This window comes from Aethalodelphis obliquidens, unplaced genomic scaffold, assembly GCF_003676395.1.
Source record: "Aethalodelphis obliquidens isolate GAN/ISIS:26980383/991018 unplaced genomic scaffold, ASM367639v1 scaffold68, whole genome shotgun sequence".
Classification (NCBI taxonomy): Eukaryota; Metazoa; Chordata; class Mammalia; order Artiodactyla; family Delphinidae; genus Aethalodelphis; species Aethalodelphis obliquidens.
Window position 1 is genome coordinate 4,163,892 of NW_020838012.1, and position 18,751 is coordinate 4,182,642.

General features: G+C 36.2%; 1 protein-coding gene across 7 annotated transcripts in view; it reads left to right on the forward strand.

The window, feature by feature from the left end:
* CA1 (carbonic anhydrase 1) overlaps window positions 1-13,152 on the forward strand; it is a 47,288-nt gene extending 34,136 nt beyond the window's left edge. For 6 of the 7 annotated variants that reach the window (XM_027089751.1, XM_027089752.1, XM_027089756.1 and 3 more), the window contains 7 exons: window positions 3,367-3,427; window positions 3,923-4,120; window positions 5,457-5,575; window positions 8,114-8,209; window positions 8,947-9,009; window positions 11,589-11,744; window positions 12,693-13,152. In XM_027089751.1, coding sequence (XP_026945552.1) covers window positions 3,391-3,427; window positions 3,923-4,120; window positions 5,457-5,575; window positions 8,114-8,209; window positions 8,947-9,009; window positions 11,589-11,744; window positions 12,693-12,809 — 786 coding nt within the window. In that variant the 5' untranslated portion in view covers window positions 3,367-3,390 and the 3' untranslated portion in view covers window positions 12,810-13,152. Of the gene's footprint in view, window positions 1-548; window positions 584-3,366; window positions 3,428-3,922; window positions 4,121-5,456; window positions 5,576-8,113; window positions 8,210-8,946; window positions 9,010-11,588; window positions 11,745-12,692 lie in introns of those variants that run through there. The other variant, XM_027089755.1, reaches the window with a different exon arrangement.
* The last annotated feature ends 5,599 nt before the right edge of the window (window positions 13,153-18,751 follow it).

Genomic DNA, 18,751 nt, shown 5'->3' on the forward strand with positions numbered 1-18,751 from the left:
CCAGGGATTGAACCCTCAGCCCCTGCATTGGGAGAGCAGAGTCCCAACCACTGGACTGCCAGGGAAGTCCTATTAAGTAACTTTAAAGCAAATGTTTTATAGACAGCCTGTTAAAATGGTGGTGTAATAAAATAGAGAAGAGGATGCACTTATGAGTTTTAGAGGTAACCAGAAATGGATTCAAATCCTGACTCTTCTTGAATTTTCTGAGCCTCAGTTATTCCTCTTTAAAAGTGGGGTGAGACTAACCTAACCCTTAGGTCTACTGTGAGAACTGAATTAAGTCATTATTTTAAAGGATCTGACAGATGGTAATTATTCAATGAACAAAAGTCTTTTCTAGCCTTCTCCAGTACCCCTAGATGAGTGCACGGTGAAATAGCTCTCAATAATAATAGTAAATCTTTTATCACTTTTCATAATTCTTTTTGCTTGTGTGTTTGTTGCAAGAATTTTATGTATTGTGAAAGAAGGTCAAGAGATAAAATTATGGCATATGGTTAAAGGGCAAGATAATATTAACATTTTATCTTTAAATATTTTTTCAGTAAATATTTGGCCTCTTAAAATTCCATTTCATAAGGTAAAGGAAGAAATCTTTCTTTCCCTTCTACCCTCAGCCCATTAATACATTTTCATCAAATTTGCAAATTAAACCAATGTAATTATTAAAATTAAACATTCTGCACATCATTCTTTCAACATTTAAAAATCTCTATTTAAAGTACTACAATTGTTTTTTCCATATTATTGACATATAATTGGCATATAACTTGATACTTCTAAGAGTTACCAATTAGCCAATTCTCTATCAAAATTATTTACGTAGTTTTACATTACTTTTTTAAAAACTATAGGTTTTTCCATCAGCCTACTTGCTCCTGATTCAATTCCATGTACATACGGATTTATTTGGAATATTCTAACAGGGGAAAAAAAAGCCTTCTTCAATATGTGTTTATATACTTGATGGTTTTAGGGAATAAACTGTTTAGATTAGAAGAGCAGAGGCTGTGTAGACTGAACTCCTTGGTATGCAAAAGCAGTCCAAAGATCACAGGCCTAGAAAATTATACTGTGAGGAGACTACAGGTGAAAGTAAAGAGAACACAAAGTGAGACATATTGGATTTAGTACAGATATTAAGCTGAAAGAGGCAAAGTTTGTAAGCAGAAAAAGAGGAATAAAAGTAAATGGGAGGAGTGTTATGTTAGGACTTAAACCATAGGTGCTCATTAAATTTTACATCCTTTCTCTATATAGTTTTCTGCTTGTAGATGTACACAAACACACCCTGGGTACATAATGGAATAAAGGGTCATAATGGTTAGGGTTCAAGGTAATTTAGTGCCTAAAACTTTAAATAAAATGCAATCCCATATGTATGTTAAAATATTCATGTGATGAATTATCACATAATCATGTAATGAAAAGGAAGTTGTCCTTTTTTCCAAATAGGTTGATTAATATAGTAGTTTGATTTAAAGTTACTTTTAACAAAGTAGCAATTAGGAGGCATCTGGCAAACAGTAGCCTGTTTCTATCACTCCATGAGCTTCTGGCCAACCTGAGACTCTGGGTCTAGAATGAAGTAGCCCAAGGGTCAAGTCTGACTACTGGTCATCTTAAGCCAGACCAGACCAGATTAACCAATCCAATCCTCCAGAAAACAGAATCAAGTTGAGGTCAATGGGCATTTGTTGATAGTGGAAGGTTAAGAAAGAGTACAAACTTTGGAGTTAGACAGATCTAAGTTTAAACCCTAGGCTTGTAAGATATAAGCAGCCACTTACAAGCTTTGCATAACCCTGAGGAATTGCCTTCAATTTCCTCTTATGTGGAATACACATTTTAATGCCTAATTTGGTTATTGTGAGAATTAAATGAATTACTGCATATAAACTGTTTAGCCTAGCATTTGAGTAATACTGGAGCTTTAATAAATGGTACCTTTAAAAAAAGTTCCCTTTTAAGTAATAGTTTCTTCTGCCTACTAAAGTGTGGAATGGAAGCTTGGGCCTCTTCCGACTTTGTTCAAGAGCCATACATAGTCCATCTGCATCTGAGCTAGTTGGCTATCATTAGCCAAAAGGGACAAACAATGTGCCTCTGGTCAGCCTTGCTAAAAATTGTGCCAGATTCACTTATTTCAGAAAGCCTAGGTAACTCAGAAAATTCCAGAGTGTGAAAGGAAGTATGACTACCAAGGCATGGAAATCAGTCATTACTATGGAAGCTTATATTTTCTGATTTTGTTTCCTCTGAGCACATTTAGAGCCTTGGAAATATGGACCTAGGCAGTCTGACACATACTAATTGGTTTTCTTTGCCTCCTTGAAAAGTTCTGTAGATCTTCTCATCACTCAACAGGTGGCAAGTCTCACCTTGGTCCAAGCTTAAATTGGACTTAAGAGAATTGTGGGCATAGAAAGAGAATTAGGGATCATCCACCTCATAGCTCACCCAGTGTGGCATTCAGCAGAGGTGTAGTAAAGAAAACAACTGGACTTGGATGCTCAAGTCTTGGCTTCTTGGCTTCTTGGCTTCTTGCTAGTTGTGGTGAAGACCCTCAACATCTCTCAGCCGCAAGATGATAATTCTCACTGTATAGGATTTATGAGTGTAGTGGTGATGGTAAAATAAAATAATATGAAAGTGCTCTATAAATTGTATAGAACTATACAGAAGAAAGCCTTCTATTCCAGTAGACCTGTATTTGATGTGTAACATAAATTTTGGAACATATTTAATTTCAATATTAATAAAATCTTCTCCATTTATGAATCCCAACTCCTTTAAAAATGGACTTTATTCTCATCATGTGTGTCTTTGAAGTGTACCATTATGAATAATATATATTACAAATAATTAATGATTCTGTTACCTGATTTTAAATTAACATCATGATACTTGTTCTGATCAGCCTGTAAACACGCAAATTATTCTTCTTACTAAATTACTGTTGCTAGTATTGCTTAAGTGTCCAGCAAGGGTAAAAATTGGAAATCTCAAGTGCACAGTCATTTTCAGTTAGAAATTCAAAGAATCATATATGATAATAGTCAGCCATATCTTCTACTAACATGAGAGAAAGAGTGCTTGCTTTTATAAAAGCTAAGATTTCCATATTTCTCTCTTACAATATAAGAAAATAAAACAATTGGAACTGACCTTACCCTTGTGGGCTTCTTTTACAATATCTTTTTTTTTTTTTTACATGCATATACTTCCTGATAGGTAGAGATGATGAAATAGTAACCTATTAAGGACAGAGACGGTTCTATAAAAACCCACAAACTGTGGTTTCAGTTGTCTACTGCACATTCAGTTGCAGTTAGTTATTTCAGGTATTATCTTTGTTTTCAGAAAAAGAAAACTAAGTAGAAGATAATGGCAAGTCCTGACTGGGGATATGATGGTGAAAATGGTAAACATTCTTCTGTTCATGTAGATCAAATAACAGCCTTTTCCCTTTTCCAATAAAAGAGATATTGAGCACTTAAAGTACCTATGTAGTCATAGATTAATGGTTTGGTTTGCCTGACTTTGAATTATAATAGCTCTGCATGTATTCTTAGCAGTTGTCCTTTGGGTCATTGTTGTCTACAAAATGCATTCTGTCTCTCTTCCTTTCTCTCCCTCTGTCTCTCTCTCCATATGTGTATATTAGAAATCTATTGCTATAAAGGTAAAATATGTATAGTCTGATCCCACAGACTATGAGCATATTATTTGTATTGACAAATACACCATTTTATAGTATAGCATAGAAAAGGGGCATTCTCAAACACTGAATTTCCATTAAGTTAAACAGAATATCATTTAAGATCCTCAGTAAATCCTAATCTAATAAACAAAGTTATATTCCTAAAACATTGGATTTGATCAAGTTTTGATTGTAAGTGTATGTTTGTCCTGGTAGGTCCTGAACAGTGGGGCAAGCTGTACCCCATCGCAAATGGAAATAACCAATCTCCCATCGATATCAAAACCAGTGAAACCAAACATGATGCCTCTCTCAAACCTATCAGTGTCTCCTACAGTCCAGACACAGCCAAAGAAATCGTCAATGTGGGACATTCCTTCCACATAAACTTTGTGGACAATGATAATCGATCAGGTGAGCCAAAAGACCCTTCTAATTTTTCTTCGACTTTACTGGGGAAATTAAAACAATAGGGCTTTAAGAAACACAAAAGACCATCTGCAGTCTTTTGTGCACATGTGTAATGTTGCTGGAATCTGGTGAGGCATCTTGAATATCTAGAAAATTTACAAGTGGTAAAGATGATTTTGGGGACTCCCAGATCTGTCTTTTTTCAGTCCCTCTCCTTTTCAGGGACACTATTCCATTTCTTCTTGTTTCCAATGTCTTTTTGCTCACTTCACACCCTCTGAATAAACAGTAGCTTTTCAAAAAGGTCTATGGACCATCATGAATATAAAAACTGAAAAGGCAAATATTTTCTAATCGAGATGAGGGTGGAGGAGCCTAGTAGGGAAGAAAAACAGAGGTGAAGAATATATTTATTTGTGTGACCAGAAAAATGGGTCCGTAACTGTGAAGTGCCAGTAAGAAAATGGTCTTGTGTGCATCTTGCATGGAACAATTCTGTGCATAAGTATACTTGTCTATATTCCCCTCTCCTTACTAGGCCATAGTGACTGAATTTTTATCTTCATATCCCAGAATCTAGCACATAGTAAAATTTTCAAAACTGTTTACTGAATAATTTATTAAATGACAATTCCATAAAACAACTCTACTGACAAAAGGCAAAATTTGTTTTAGCACTTTCCTACAAGGTTATGAGCCTAAATTTTAGACACCTTGCAGCTATGTCCATTGTTAGGATTAGGTCTGGTATTATGTGTGTTTTATTAATCATATGATTGGATAGACTCTCTAAAGAAACATGGTCATTCAATGTTAGAATTTTAAAAGTGACCTTACTGTTCTGCTGGAATATTCTTTTGGTCCCTGGCTAGGGATTCTCAACAAAGCTGTCAAGATACCCTCTTGTGTCTTGATCAGTTACAAGGTATGTGTTGAGTAATTTGTTACTAAAAATAAATTACTAAAGATCTTGATGCATACTGCCCACTACTGTCTTTGTTAAAAGAATGAATGAATGAACTTGCAAATTAAAGCAGATTCAAGGAAAGCCCTGTAATCATATAATTCAGTCATTTTCCAATATGCTTTCTTAAAGGCAGAAAAAGGTAAAATTACAGCTCATGTGCTGAGAATTATATATAATTAATGCACTATCGTAGGGTGCACCATACATATGAAGACCATCATTGTGGATGTGGGGAAAAAAACCAACAAGATGGAAACTTTGGCGCTACTGTTTGTTTTCATTTCTACTCAATCCAATTTAATGTTAGTTTATATTAAATGCAAAGATAAGCTGGAGCTTATGATTGTAACAGTAATTTCCTTTTTCTTCTAGTGCTGAAAGGCGGTCCTCTCTCTGAAAGCTATAGGCTCCATCAGTTCCATTTTCACTGGGGTGTCAAAGATGACTATGGTTCTGAGCACTTGGTGGATGGAGTCAAATATTCTGCAGAGGTAAGGTAGCTTAAGGAGTGAGAGAGAACTACACTGAGAGTCCTCCCAGAAGCAGCTCCCTTATAAGACTCCATTATAATAGCTCCAAAGGAATGAGCATTCTGGTCCCTGAAAAGCACTCCCAGGCTCCATTAAAATAAAATACAGACACACTGTGTTTGGCAATAGAGGGAAATTTTCATGTGAAAGAGGCAGGTGAACTTGGAGTCAGACTCATGAACCCCAGAATACTCTTTCATTTCAGAATGCCTTGAAAAGTTATCTTGATGTCAGGCTAGCCTCAAGGGGAAATGCTGCTCTCCTTTTAAAACTCCAACCCCCAAATGGAGAACACCATCATTCTCTTCTTATTTAAATGTTCAAGTTTGGACACACCAGTAGCATAGGTGTAGCTAGGCTGGAACACTTCAGTAAGTCTCTACTAAGAGTGCAAGTTTAATCACAGGAGTCATCACAGAGTAGCATACTCTAGATGAGGGTTTGAGGTTCCCTGGCTCAGGCCACTACCCTCTGGCCTCTTGATTCACCCCCACATGGAAGTTTGTGATCCAATTCAAGACATTCTGTCTGTATATCCATGGAAAAATAAAGAACATTTGCATCAAACTGTCAACAGAGGGTATGGGAGACTAAAAACAAAGAACTTTTGCTCTTCATATGTATGAATATACAATACATTTGTACCAATATAGACTGGTTGGCTTTTTTATTTTACTTTTATAAAATGAGTTCGTAATACATATAGTTTTCCAACATGCTTTTTTTTCACTTACCAATTTATCATGATCATTTTTTCAAGTCTGTAGGTTTAATTGCACCTCTTCTTTTACTGTCTGTACAATATTTCAGTGTATGCATGTTAGAATTTATTAGCTGAGCCCTACATATGGACAATTACAATGCCTTTTCCTTTTTGTTCTGTTCTTTTTGCTTTTACCAAAAAAAAATGCTGCAATAAATACATCTGTACATGTATCTTACACCCTAGTGAAAGCAATTATGTAGGGCAAATTTTCATAAGAGAGATTGTTAGGTACAGAGTTATGCATTTTTCATTTTAATAGAGGATTTGGGAATAGTATACAAATATAACTTACTTTATGTTACATTGTAAAGCCAGGCTAATAACTTTCAATGTTGCAGAAATCCATTAAATGTATTTTTCCTATTTCTCCTTCATAAAATTGAAGGTGGACTAAAATCAAATGGGCTGAAAGCCTAAATTAGTATTAGTAGCATCTTTGGGGGAGGACATTTGGTTGTATTTAAGAAATATAAACTGGTGATTCTCTCATTTAATTTGAGAAAAATAAAATTAATCCAGGGTAGAGATGACAGGCACTTAGCCACAAAGTTCAACATATGACAGGTGGTGGGATGGAGGATGGAAGGGAGAGCAGGAGAGAGGGAGACGTGGGGAGAAAGAGAGAGAGAAGAGACAAAGAAGAGGGAAAGAGGGGAGGGGCGGGGAGGGCAGGGGAAGAGAGGGCAAGGGAGGGGAGGCAAGAGAAGGGAAGGGAAGGGAAGGGAGGAGAAAGGAAGGGAAGGGAAAGGAAGGGAAGGGAAGGGAAGGGATACATGACATGGAGAGAATTGGTTTGATTTAGAGTGATACAAGTGACCAGATGATCACTTTACATTGGGTGGTCAGGAAAGGATTTTTTCAGAACTGGCATTTGAGTTCAGCCTCAATTCAAGTCAAATACTGCTGTTGAAAGATTATGGGGAAGGACACCCCAGAGAAAATCAGCAGCTAATGAAAAGACTCAAAGTTGTAAACCAAGTGAAGGGGTATAATCTATGAGATGTGCTGAAAGATGGATGTTGATAAATGGAGAAAAGTAAGAAATTAATGACAACTGTTGTATTTTTTGGTTGAGCAATTAGATGGAAGGTGGTGCCTTTTCCTAAGAAGGGAAAATAAAACAGGTCTGGCAAGGAGGAAGTCAAGAGTTCTAGTTTGGCCATATTAAGTTTGAGATTCATATTAAACATCCATGTGGAGATATCAAGAAGGTATCAAGAAGACATACACACATACTTGGGTATACAAGTCTAGAGTTCCACAGAGAGGTTAGGCTGGAGATGTTGGCTTGAGATGTGTCTGGATATGCTCAAGAGAATCTGTCCTTGGCCAAGACTCCAGATACTTCAGGAACCCCTTCTCATAAAGTTACTAAGTACCTCAAGTGAGAGAAAATTAAGATTTTGTCCCCAAACTAGTTAGCCAGAATTCCTGATCTTCTTATACCAAAGTTTTTTTTAAAAAAAAGGAGTAATATTGAATAGTTATGATATTGTGAGAAAAGACATTTTATTTACTGGTTCCAGTATTTGCATTTGCCCACTCTGTTCAGCACACAGATAACTCTTCTTAAGAGTGAGAACATAGCCCTTTCCATGCCCTGGATGAAGGGTCACATAAGTTTTATCTATCAAAGCCAAGATATATCTTTATATATTAACAAGTTAATGTCTAACTTACTTTTTACTTTCACAATGGTATAAATAACTACTCAACCACATTGTCATTTTTAGCTTCATATAGTTCACTGGAATTCTGCGAAGTACTCCAGCTTTGCTGAAGCTGCCTCACAGGCTGATGGTTTGGCACTTATTGGTGTTTTGATGAAGGTGAGTTGTAGAGAGTTACAGAGCTCTGCTAAAACTATTTCTTACCAATCAGACCTCAAAATAGGATGAAATAAGACAAAAGAATATTTGAGTCCTTCTTTTTCTTTTTGGAAAGTTCCCCTTCTACTAATGGCTGACCACAGGTGAACGAACAGTTCCCTAGTGTATTTTAGTTTGTTTTCTCTTGGCTTTTCCCACTTGAAGAGAGAAATAAATTTCAGGTAGAGATGAAATGAGAAGGTGTTGAAGGTGTAGCTAATTTTTTTTTCAGCTCTTCCAAAGTCCCTTTCTTCTAAACTTCCTACCTCATAGAGTCAGGAGTTTATCAGTTTAATGTTTCATAAGAAAAATATATTGAGAGGATTTTTGTCCCATAAAGAAAGTTCAATTGATATTTAAAATGGAAGATTTGTTCACATCCTCTGTAGGAGAGTCCCTGAAAAGTTCTATAGGGAAGTTATTATTAAAGTGGGTATATTTGGGTGACTAACTTTTGGAATTATAGTGATTCTAGTTAACCTTTATTGAACACTAACAACATGACATTCATTGTACTAATTATAATTAATAGAACAAAAAGTAGGAGGTTTGTTTTTGTATTACAGTTTTGTTAAATTCCGATATTTTGACTTGCATATTTTTTCTTCAGTTACTGTTTTTAATTGAAAAAAATTAAATAAATAGGATTTGACTTGATAACAATTTTTATCTCACACTTTATTTTTTTTAATCTCCAGGTGGGTCAGGCCAACCCAAACCTGCAGAAAGTACTTGATGCCCTAAAAGCAGTTAAAACTAAGGTAAATAGACTAATTAAGTTAGTTTAAATCAGAGAACAAGAATCTGCAGAACTACAGAAGTCATTTAATTGCATATTTAATGTGAGGAGTAGGAAGGCCGAAGCACAAACTACCAATCTGAAAATCAAGGTACTACTTAGATGTTCCTTGCTTCTGAAAAGGTCTCTGACTCAGATATTTGTTTTATTTTAGTTTTGTTTTTCATAGTTATTGGTCATCTATTTTGGCAGGATGAAGCCTGTAGAAGAATGGGTTTCATAGTTATTCAAATTTGTTTAAAAACTATAACCAACTAAAATGTGAATTTTTTACATCATGGGGAAAGATATCTTTATTTTTATCAATACAAAAATACAGAAGTTAAGGGTATTGTTTTAAAATCCCTTTAATATGCAGTGTCTGAGAACCATGATTCCCCCTGTCAGCTTAAAAAAAAAAAAGAAAAAAAGATGGATTTTATGATATATTTAACCTTAGCTTTACTGTTTTAATAGCAAATAGTTAAATCATATGTCAGAGATATGTCATTTTCTTTCATTGTATTTTTATATAAAATAAATCTAGTTCATGTTGAGTCTAAAAAAATTAATCTTCAAATGGATATATTATAAAGTGGAAAGTCTGAAGATAAATAAGCACTCAACTCAGGAATATAAAAAATAATATATGAAAAGAAAATAGAAGGAAATAATTAATGAAGATGAAGCAAAACATTAATAAAATAAGAAAGAAAATGAATATATACAAGGTAAAATTTTATTACTAAAATTAAAAGCTGATTCTTTGGATAAAAACAACCAAAAAACACACTTTTGGCAAGTTTGATGATGGAAAAAAAGGTACACATACAAAAAATTTATTAGAATTAAGGGATTGGGTCATAATTAAAGATGTGGTAAAAAGTTTTAAAAGAGAAAAATTTGTACACTTGACCCTTGAACAACATGGGTTTGAACTGCACAGGTCCACTTATTCATGGATTTTTTTTTTGATAAATACATGCTATAGCACTACAAAATTGGCACTTAATTGAATCTGCTGATGCACAACTGTGGTTATGAGGGATGACCATAAAGTTATACGTGGATTTTTGACTGTGCAGGGGTTCAGCACTCCTGGTTCAGCACTTCTAACCCCCACATTGTTCAAGGGTAAGCTGTATAATACTATACCAGTAAATTTGAAAATTTAGATTAAAAGGATGAATTTCTAGGAAAATGCAGAGAAACTGACTCAAAATGTGAAAGCCTAAACAGATCAAGAATCTAAAAAGAAATTGAAAAAATAGTAAAAATCGTATCTAGTGAAAGAAAACTCTAGGCCCAGACCACTTTATGGGGAAGTGTTACACAACTTTTAAGAAACAATCATGCCACTGTTAACTAAACTGCTCAGATGAGAGGACAGAAAACTTTATTTTGATTTAATTAAATGAAACCTAATACCCAAACTGGGTAAGAACACCACAAAAAGGAAATCATAGGTTAATCGTTCTTAGGAATATAGCTAAAATAAATATTAAAATCAATTACAGCAAATCATATTCAACAGTATATTAAAAGAGTAATGTTTCCAAACTAGTAGACTTTATCCCCAGGATGCAAGGATAGTTTAATATTAGACTATCTTCCAATATAAGTCATTACAGTAACAAATTAAAGATGAAAAACCATATTACAAACTTGTTAGATGCTTGAAAAGCATTTGATAAAAATTCAATGCCAATTCCTGAAGATAAAAAAAGGAAAGAAAACTCTCTGAAAACTTATTGAGCTTAAGAAAGAATATCACATACCAACTTGGATCAAACATCAAACTTAGTAGTGAAATATTTGAAGCCTTTCAAATTCAATCAAGAAAAAGACCAGGGTGTCAACTGTGACCACCACAACTGACCATTACAATAAATGTCCTAATCAATGTAATAAAGAAAGAGAAGAAATAAGAGTACATTTTTGGATAAATATTAGGGAAACAAAGACAAATCTATCCTCAAGCGCAGAGGATATAATCATTGGCATCGACCTGGAAAATACAAATCAAACAGGTAAAAAACAGAATTAATACACAAGTTTAATAAAGTTGACTACATAAAATATTAGCATACAAATATCAATTCATTTTCTATACACCAATATAACCAATCAGAAAAGAAAATAGGAATAAATAGAATGAAGATAAAACATACCAATATACATGTCAATAAATATCTTTACCACTGGAACAGTATCTGGTATCATTCCTAGAGAAGCAATAAATGTTTTATACTGGAAATTAACTATCTTTTTAACGAATACAGATAATAAAAACTTTTTGAATCTTTGCTTGTCTTCAACCAAATGAAGAAGGAGGCAGATTGCTCAGTCAAAATTCCAGTGTAGCATATTTTCAATCTTCTATTACTTTTATTGTTTATATCCACAAACACACCAGTCATGAAATACTATATAGTAGAAAAATTGATTAACTTCTTAGCTAAGATCTATCTACCAAATAATATAACATATATGTCATATATGTAATGATGCAACTAGTTTATATCATGATATAATAATATATTACTTTTCTTTTTCTTTCAGGGCAAAAAAGCCCCATTCACAAATTTTGACCCCTCTGTTCTCCTTCCTTCATCCCGGGATTACTGGACCTACCATGGCTCTCTGACTCATCCTCCTCTTCATGAGAGCATAATCTGGATCATCTTTAAGGGAAACATCAGTATTAGTTCAGAACAGGTAGAGTATCAAAGGTGAATGAGTGAGCATTAGAAGTGCAAAGCAGGAATACCATTTCAATTCATAGAATTATTGGGGGAAATTATTATTTCAATTAGATTTTGAAGAGTTCATTTTCCCTTCCAACTGAAAAAGGTTTATTTGTGACATAAGGTCTATTGAATAATCAAAAATAAAAGTGTATTTATAAACACTTTTTTTACTTTATGTAGAAAAAATATATGAGATTCAGAACTCTTGCTATTCTTTTTGCCTTAATAAGGAAAATTCCAACTTTGTTAAATATCTTCCTAAGAGTTTCAAAAACAAGAAAAAACTGGCACTAGAAGTACTATTAAGACTTTGGGGAACTGTGACTCTCAAGTGGCATATTTTGATAGCTGACATGGGTTTTTGTTCTTTTTTGAAACTTAAGCTCGTAAATATTCAACAAAATATCTCATTAATTATTGTTTATAATTATGAAAATAGTAACTACCAATGATTGAGCAACTACTTTTATTAGGTTACTTATGTACGTTTTGTCAGTCAATTCTCATAACAAGCCTTTAGGGCAGGCAGTGTGACCTATTGGTAACTAACACTTCTTGAGCATATGCCATATGCCAAACACCATTCTAAGAACTTTACATGTATTGACCCATTTAGTCTTCACAACAATGCAATGAAATAGTACTATATGGAAACTGAGGCACCAAGCAGGTAAGTCTCTTACCCAAGAATGAGAAAGCTGGTATTCTAATCCAGTCAATCATCAATAATTTAAGCCAAATGCCTAGTGCAAAGAAATGTGAAGGAATTTTTGGCTTCCTCCCTTCGTATCTGTGAAACCACTGCAGTCTTCAACCTGATTTTCTAAATATCAGTGCATCAATTACACTAGAAGAAAAGTGTTCTGTGTAAATTTAATAGCTTTTGACTATTTAAATATTTTATCCTCCCTCCAAGCTGGCACAGTTCCGCAGTCTTCTATCAAATGTCGAAGGTGATAAAGAAGTCCCCATTAAGCACAACAACCGACCACCCCAGCCTCTGAAGGGCAGAACAGTGAAAGCTTCATTCTGATGGGCCCAAGAAGAAATTTATCCTCCCTCAAGAAGGGAGGCTCTGCTTCTGATGTAATCCAATAAAGCAAATTTTAAGAAACAAGTTTATTTTAATACTAGCAAGACAGCCTACTTTCAAATTTAATCTGCAGAACTAAAAAGCTTTAATTTTTATTCTTAATGCTTAACTCAAATAGTAATCTGTAAGTTTACAAAACTTGTGCTTAAATTCAAGTCTATTTTGTTGAATTCTTTATAACACAATTAATTTCTTAGTGATTTGTACTTAATTTCTTAGTTATTTGTATCTCTTTCCATTTTATTCATTTTAATTGAACTAATAAAATAATTGTATCCCTGTCTTCTTGTCTATTATGTACTCTATTTTTAAAAGGCATTAGGTTTCTACCTCATTTACATTCAAGAATTTTAAATGCTTTATTTGCAACATTATTTTGCCTCAAATGTAATAACCTAAGAGTAGCTTGAGATGAAATGTTGAGAATTCATTTGCTTACTCTTGAAGACAAAGACAGCTAGGATGACAATGGATTTAATATTATTATGCTGGGCCCATGTTGCTACCATTTGTATACTCTGTGATAAAAATGATATATTTCATACAGGAAATGATGCTTCTGGTTATTGCTTCCCCTCCCCCCCCCCCCCAACTTTAGCAAGTTCATTGTTTTTGTTGGGGTTTTTTCCATTATTATAACTAGTTAGCTAGCATGGAGAATCTGTACTTCAAATTTGGAAGAAAAGTTACCAGTGAATTATTTATAACAATGATAAAGGAATCATTTGGCTTAGAATCATATAGAAATATCACATATGCTTTTAGTCAGATGTGTACTTAACCTGAAGCCATTCTTTCTGAAGCCATATCTACATTCAGAATTCTGCAAATCTTGTGTCCATTGTTTAGTCTTGTGATTTACTTATTTTCTCTTCTCTGAGAAATCATATTAGAGATGAAAGAGCACATCCATTCCAATGTTCTAGTCTTGTCTAATGTCAGAGAATCAGTCAAAACCTCTCAATGACTGTAATCGTGCATAGAAAGGTAGACAAAGCAGATTCTTCATAGCTCTGAGGTAGCTTTTGTGTAAAGGCTGTGTTTATTTTGTACCTAAAAATCCTAGGAGACATCTTTTGATATTTTTATTTGGAGCCCAGAATTTAAGTGAATCTTCTTTAATAAAAATGTAATGGACCCAAGTAACACTTCATTTAGCTCAACCCCCATAATCTGTCTATAAAAATAAAATACTTCCTTTGCAAAAGTAATTTGACTGTGCATATTAATATATATTTACCAGATATTGAGAAAGCATGAAATGGTTACACCTGTTTTATGACCATCTTATTTCACTTAAGTTACCTTGAAAGGATTTTAATCTAAATTTATCAGTGGTCATCATGAAGGCCAAAAGAGGAGTATGAGTTTAATTTAAGAAATATATTTGCAAAAGATGCTCTTGACCTACAATGTTTGAAAGTGTTTTCTGAAAAGAAATTGCGTGGAACACACAGGAATATGGCTTCTGTAGCTGGAGTGTGATCACTGCAGGGGGACCGTCAAGATGGCGGAAGAGTAAGACATGGAGATCACCTTCCTCCCAGAAAATACATCAGAAATACATCTACATGAGGAACAACTCCTAAAGAACACCTACTGAACGCTGGCAGAAGACCTCAGACCTCCTAAAAGGCAAGAAACTCTCCACGTACCTGGGTAGGGCAAAAGAAAAACAGGAAAAAACAGAGACAAAAGGATAGGGACGGGACCTGCACCAGTGGGAGGGAGCTGTGAAGGAGGAAAGGTTTCCACACACTAGGAAGCCCCTTCGCGGGCGGAGACTGCGGGTGGCGGAGGGGGAAAGCTTCGGAGCCGCGGAGGAGAGCACAGCAACAGGGGTGGGGAGGGCAAAGGGGAGAGATTCCCACACAGAGGGTCGGTGCCGACTGGCACTCACCAGCCCGAGAGGCTTATCTGCTCACACACCGGGGCGGGCGGGGGCTGGGAGCTGAGGCTCGGGCTTCAGAGGTCGGATTCCAGGGAGAAGACTGGGGTTGGCTACATGAACACAGCCTGAAGGGGGCTAGTGCACCACAGATAGCCAGGAGAGAGACTGGGAAAAAGTCTGGACCTGCCTACGAGGTGGAGACCATTGTTTCGGGGTGCGTGAGGAGAGGGGATTCAGAGCACCACCTAAACGAGCTCCAGAGACGGGCGCGATCCGCAGCTATCAGCGCGGACACCATAGATGGGCATGAAAAGCTAAGGCTGCTGCTGCAGCCACCAAGAAGCCTGTGTGCAAGCACAGGACACTATCCATGCCTCCCCTCCCGGGACCCTGTGCAGCCTGCCACTGCCAGGGTCCCGTGATCCAGGAAAACTTCCCCGGGAGAACACACAGTGCACAGCAGGTTGGTGCAACTCACGCTGGCCTCTGCCACTGCAGGATCTCCCCGCATTCCGTACCCCTCCCTCCACGAGGCCTGAGTGAGCCACAGCCCCCTAATCAGCTGCTCCATTAACCCCATCCTGTCTGAGCAAAGAACAGACGCCCTCAGGCGACCTACACACAGATGTGGGGCCAAATCCAAAGCTGAACCGCAGGAGCTGTGCAAACAAAGAAGAGAAAGGGAAATCTCTCCCAGCAGCCTCAAGAGCAGCAGATTAAATCTCCACAATCAACTTGATGTGCCCTGCATCTTTGGAATACCTGAAAAGACAACGAATAAGCCCAAAATTGAGCTTGGTGGACGTTGGGAGAAATTATATATATATATATATATATATATATATATATATATATATATATATTTCCGTTTTCTCTTTTTCTGTGTGGCTGACAGGGTCTTGGTGCTATGGCCTGGTGTCAGGCCTGTGCCTCTAAGGTGGGACAGCTGAGATCAGGACATTGGTCCACCAGAGACCTCCTGGCTCCATGTAATATCAAATGGCAGAAGCCCTCCCAGAGATCTCCATCTCAACTCTAAGACCCATCTCCACTCAACAACCAGCAACCTACAGTGCTGGATACCCTAGGCCAAACAACTAGCAAAACAGGAACAAAACCTCACCCACTAGCAGAGAGGCTGCAGAAAATCATAACAAGTTCACAGACATCCAAAACACACCACCGGACATGGTCCTGGCCACCAGAAAGACAAGACCCAGCCTCATCCACCAGAACACAGGCACTAGTCTCCTCCAACAGGAAACCCACACAACCCACTGAACCAACTTTACCCACTGGGGGCAGACACCAAAAACAACGGGAACTACAAACCAGCAGCCTGCAAAAAGGAGACCCCAAACACAGTAAGTTAAGCAAAGTAAGAAGACAAAAAAACACACAGCAGATGAAGGAGCAAGGTAAAAACCCACCAGACCTAACAAATGAAGAGAAAATTGGCAGTCTACCTGAAAAAGAATTGAGAGTAATGATAGTAAACATAATCTAAAATCTTCGAAATACAATGGAGAAAATACAAGAAACGTTTAACAAGGAGCTAGAAGAACTAAATAGCAAACAAACAATGATGAACAACACATTAAATGAAATTTAAAAATCTCTAGAAGGGATCAATAGCAGATTAACTGAGGCAGAAGAACAGATAAGTGACTAGAAGATAAAATAGTACAAATAACTACTGCAGAGCAGAATAAAGAAAAAAGAATAAAAAGAATTGAAGACAGTCTCAGAGACCTCTGGGACAACATTAAATACACCAGGATTCAAATTACAGGGGTCTCAGAAGAAGAAGAGGAAAATAAAGGGACTGAGAAAATATTTGAAGAGATTATAGTTGAAAACTTCCCTAATGTGGGAAAGGAAATAGTTAATCAAGTCCAGGAAGTGCAGAGAGTCCCATACAAGATAAATCCAAGGAGAAACACTCCAAGACACATATTAATCAAACTATCAAAAATTAAACACAAAGAAAAAATATTAAAAGCAGCAAGGGAATAACAACAAATAGCAGGCAAGGGAATCCTCATAAGGTTAACAGCAGATTTCTCAGCAGAAACTCGGCAAGCCAGAAGGGAGTGGCAGGACATATTTAAAGTGATGAAAGGGAAAAATCTACAATGAAGATTACTCTACCTAGCAAGGATCTCATTCAGATTCGAAGGAGAAATTAAAACCTTTACAGACAAGCAAAAACTAAGAGAATTCAGCACCACAAAACCAGCTTTACAACAAATGCTAAAGGAAATTCTCTAGGCAGGAAACAGAAGAGAAGGAAAAGACCTACAATAACAAACCCAAAACAATTAAGGAAATGGTAATAGGAACATACATATCGATAATTACCTTAAATGTAAATGGATTAAATGCTCCAACCAAAAGACATAGACTGGCTGAATGGATACAAAAACAAGACCCGTATATATGCTGTCTACAAGAGACCCACTTCAGACCAAGGGACACATACAGACTGAAAGTGAAGGGATAGAAAAAGATATTCCATGCAAATGGAAATCAAAAGAAATCTGGAGTAGCAATACTCATATCAGACAAAATAGACTTTAAAATAAAGACTATTACAAGAGACAAAGAAGGACACTACATAATGATCAAGGGGTCAAAGGAGAAGATATAACAATTGTAAAAATTTATGCAACCAACATAGGAGCACCTCAGTATATAAGGCAAATGCTAAAGGTCATAAAAGGGGAAATCGACAGTAACACATTCATAGTAGGGGACTTCAACACCCCACTTTCACCAATGGACAGATCATCCATAATGAAAATAAATAAGGAAGCACAAGCTTTAAATGATACATTAAACAACATGGACTTAATTGATATTTATAGGACATTCCATTCAAAACCAACAGAACACACTTTCTTCTCAAGTGTTATGGAATATTCTCCAAGATAGATCATATCTTGGGTCACAAATCAACCCTTGGTAATTTTAAGAGAATTGAAATTGTATCAAGTATTTTTTCCAACCACAATGCTATGAGCTAAGATATCAATTATAGGAAACAGTCTGTAAAAAATACAAACACATGGAGGCTAAAAAATACACCACTTAATAACCAAGAGGTAACTGAAAAATCAAAGAGGAAATCAAAAAATACCTAGAAACAAATGACAATGAATACACGACAACTCAAAACCTATGGGATGCAGCAAAAGCAGTTCTAAGAGGGAAGTTTATGGCAATACAATCCCACCTCAAGAAACAAGAAACATCTCAAATAAACAACATAACCTTACACCTAAAGTAATTAGAGAAAGAAGAACAAAAATACCCCAAAGTTAGCAGAAGGAAAGAAATCATAAAGATTAGAACAGAAATAAATGAAAAAGAAATGAAGGAAACAATAACAAAGATTAATAAAACTAAAAGCTGGTTCATTGAGAAGATAAACAAAATTGATAAACCATTAGTCAGGCTCATCAAGAAAAAAAGGCAGAAGACTCAAATCAACAAAATTAGAAATGAAAAAGGAGAAGTAACGACTGACACTGAAGAAATACAAGGGATCATGAGAGATTACTACAAGCAGCTATATGCCATTAAAATGGACAACCTGGAAGAAATGGACAAATTCTTAGAAAAACACAACCTTCCGAGACTGAACCAAGAAGAAATAGAAAATAAAAACAGACCAATCACAAGAACTGAAACTGAGACTGTGATTAAAAATATTCCAACAAGGTCTTCCCTGGTGGCGCAGTGGTTTAGAGTCCGCCTGCCGATGCAGGGGACACGGGTTCATGCCCCGGTCCAGGAAGATCCCACATGCCACAGAGCAGCTGGGCCCATGAGCCATGGCCACTAAGCCTGAGCGTCCGGAGCCTGTGCTCCACAATGGGAGAGGCCACAACAGTGAGAGGCCCGCGTACCGCAAAAAAAAAATATATATATATTCCAACAAAAAAATGCCCAGGTCCAGATAGCTTCACAGGCGAGTTCTATCAAACAT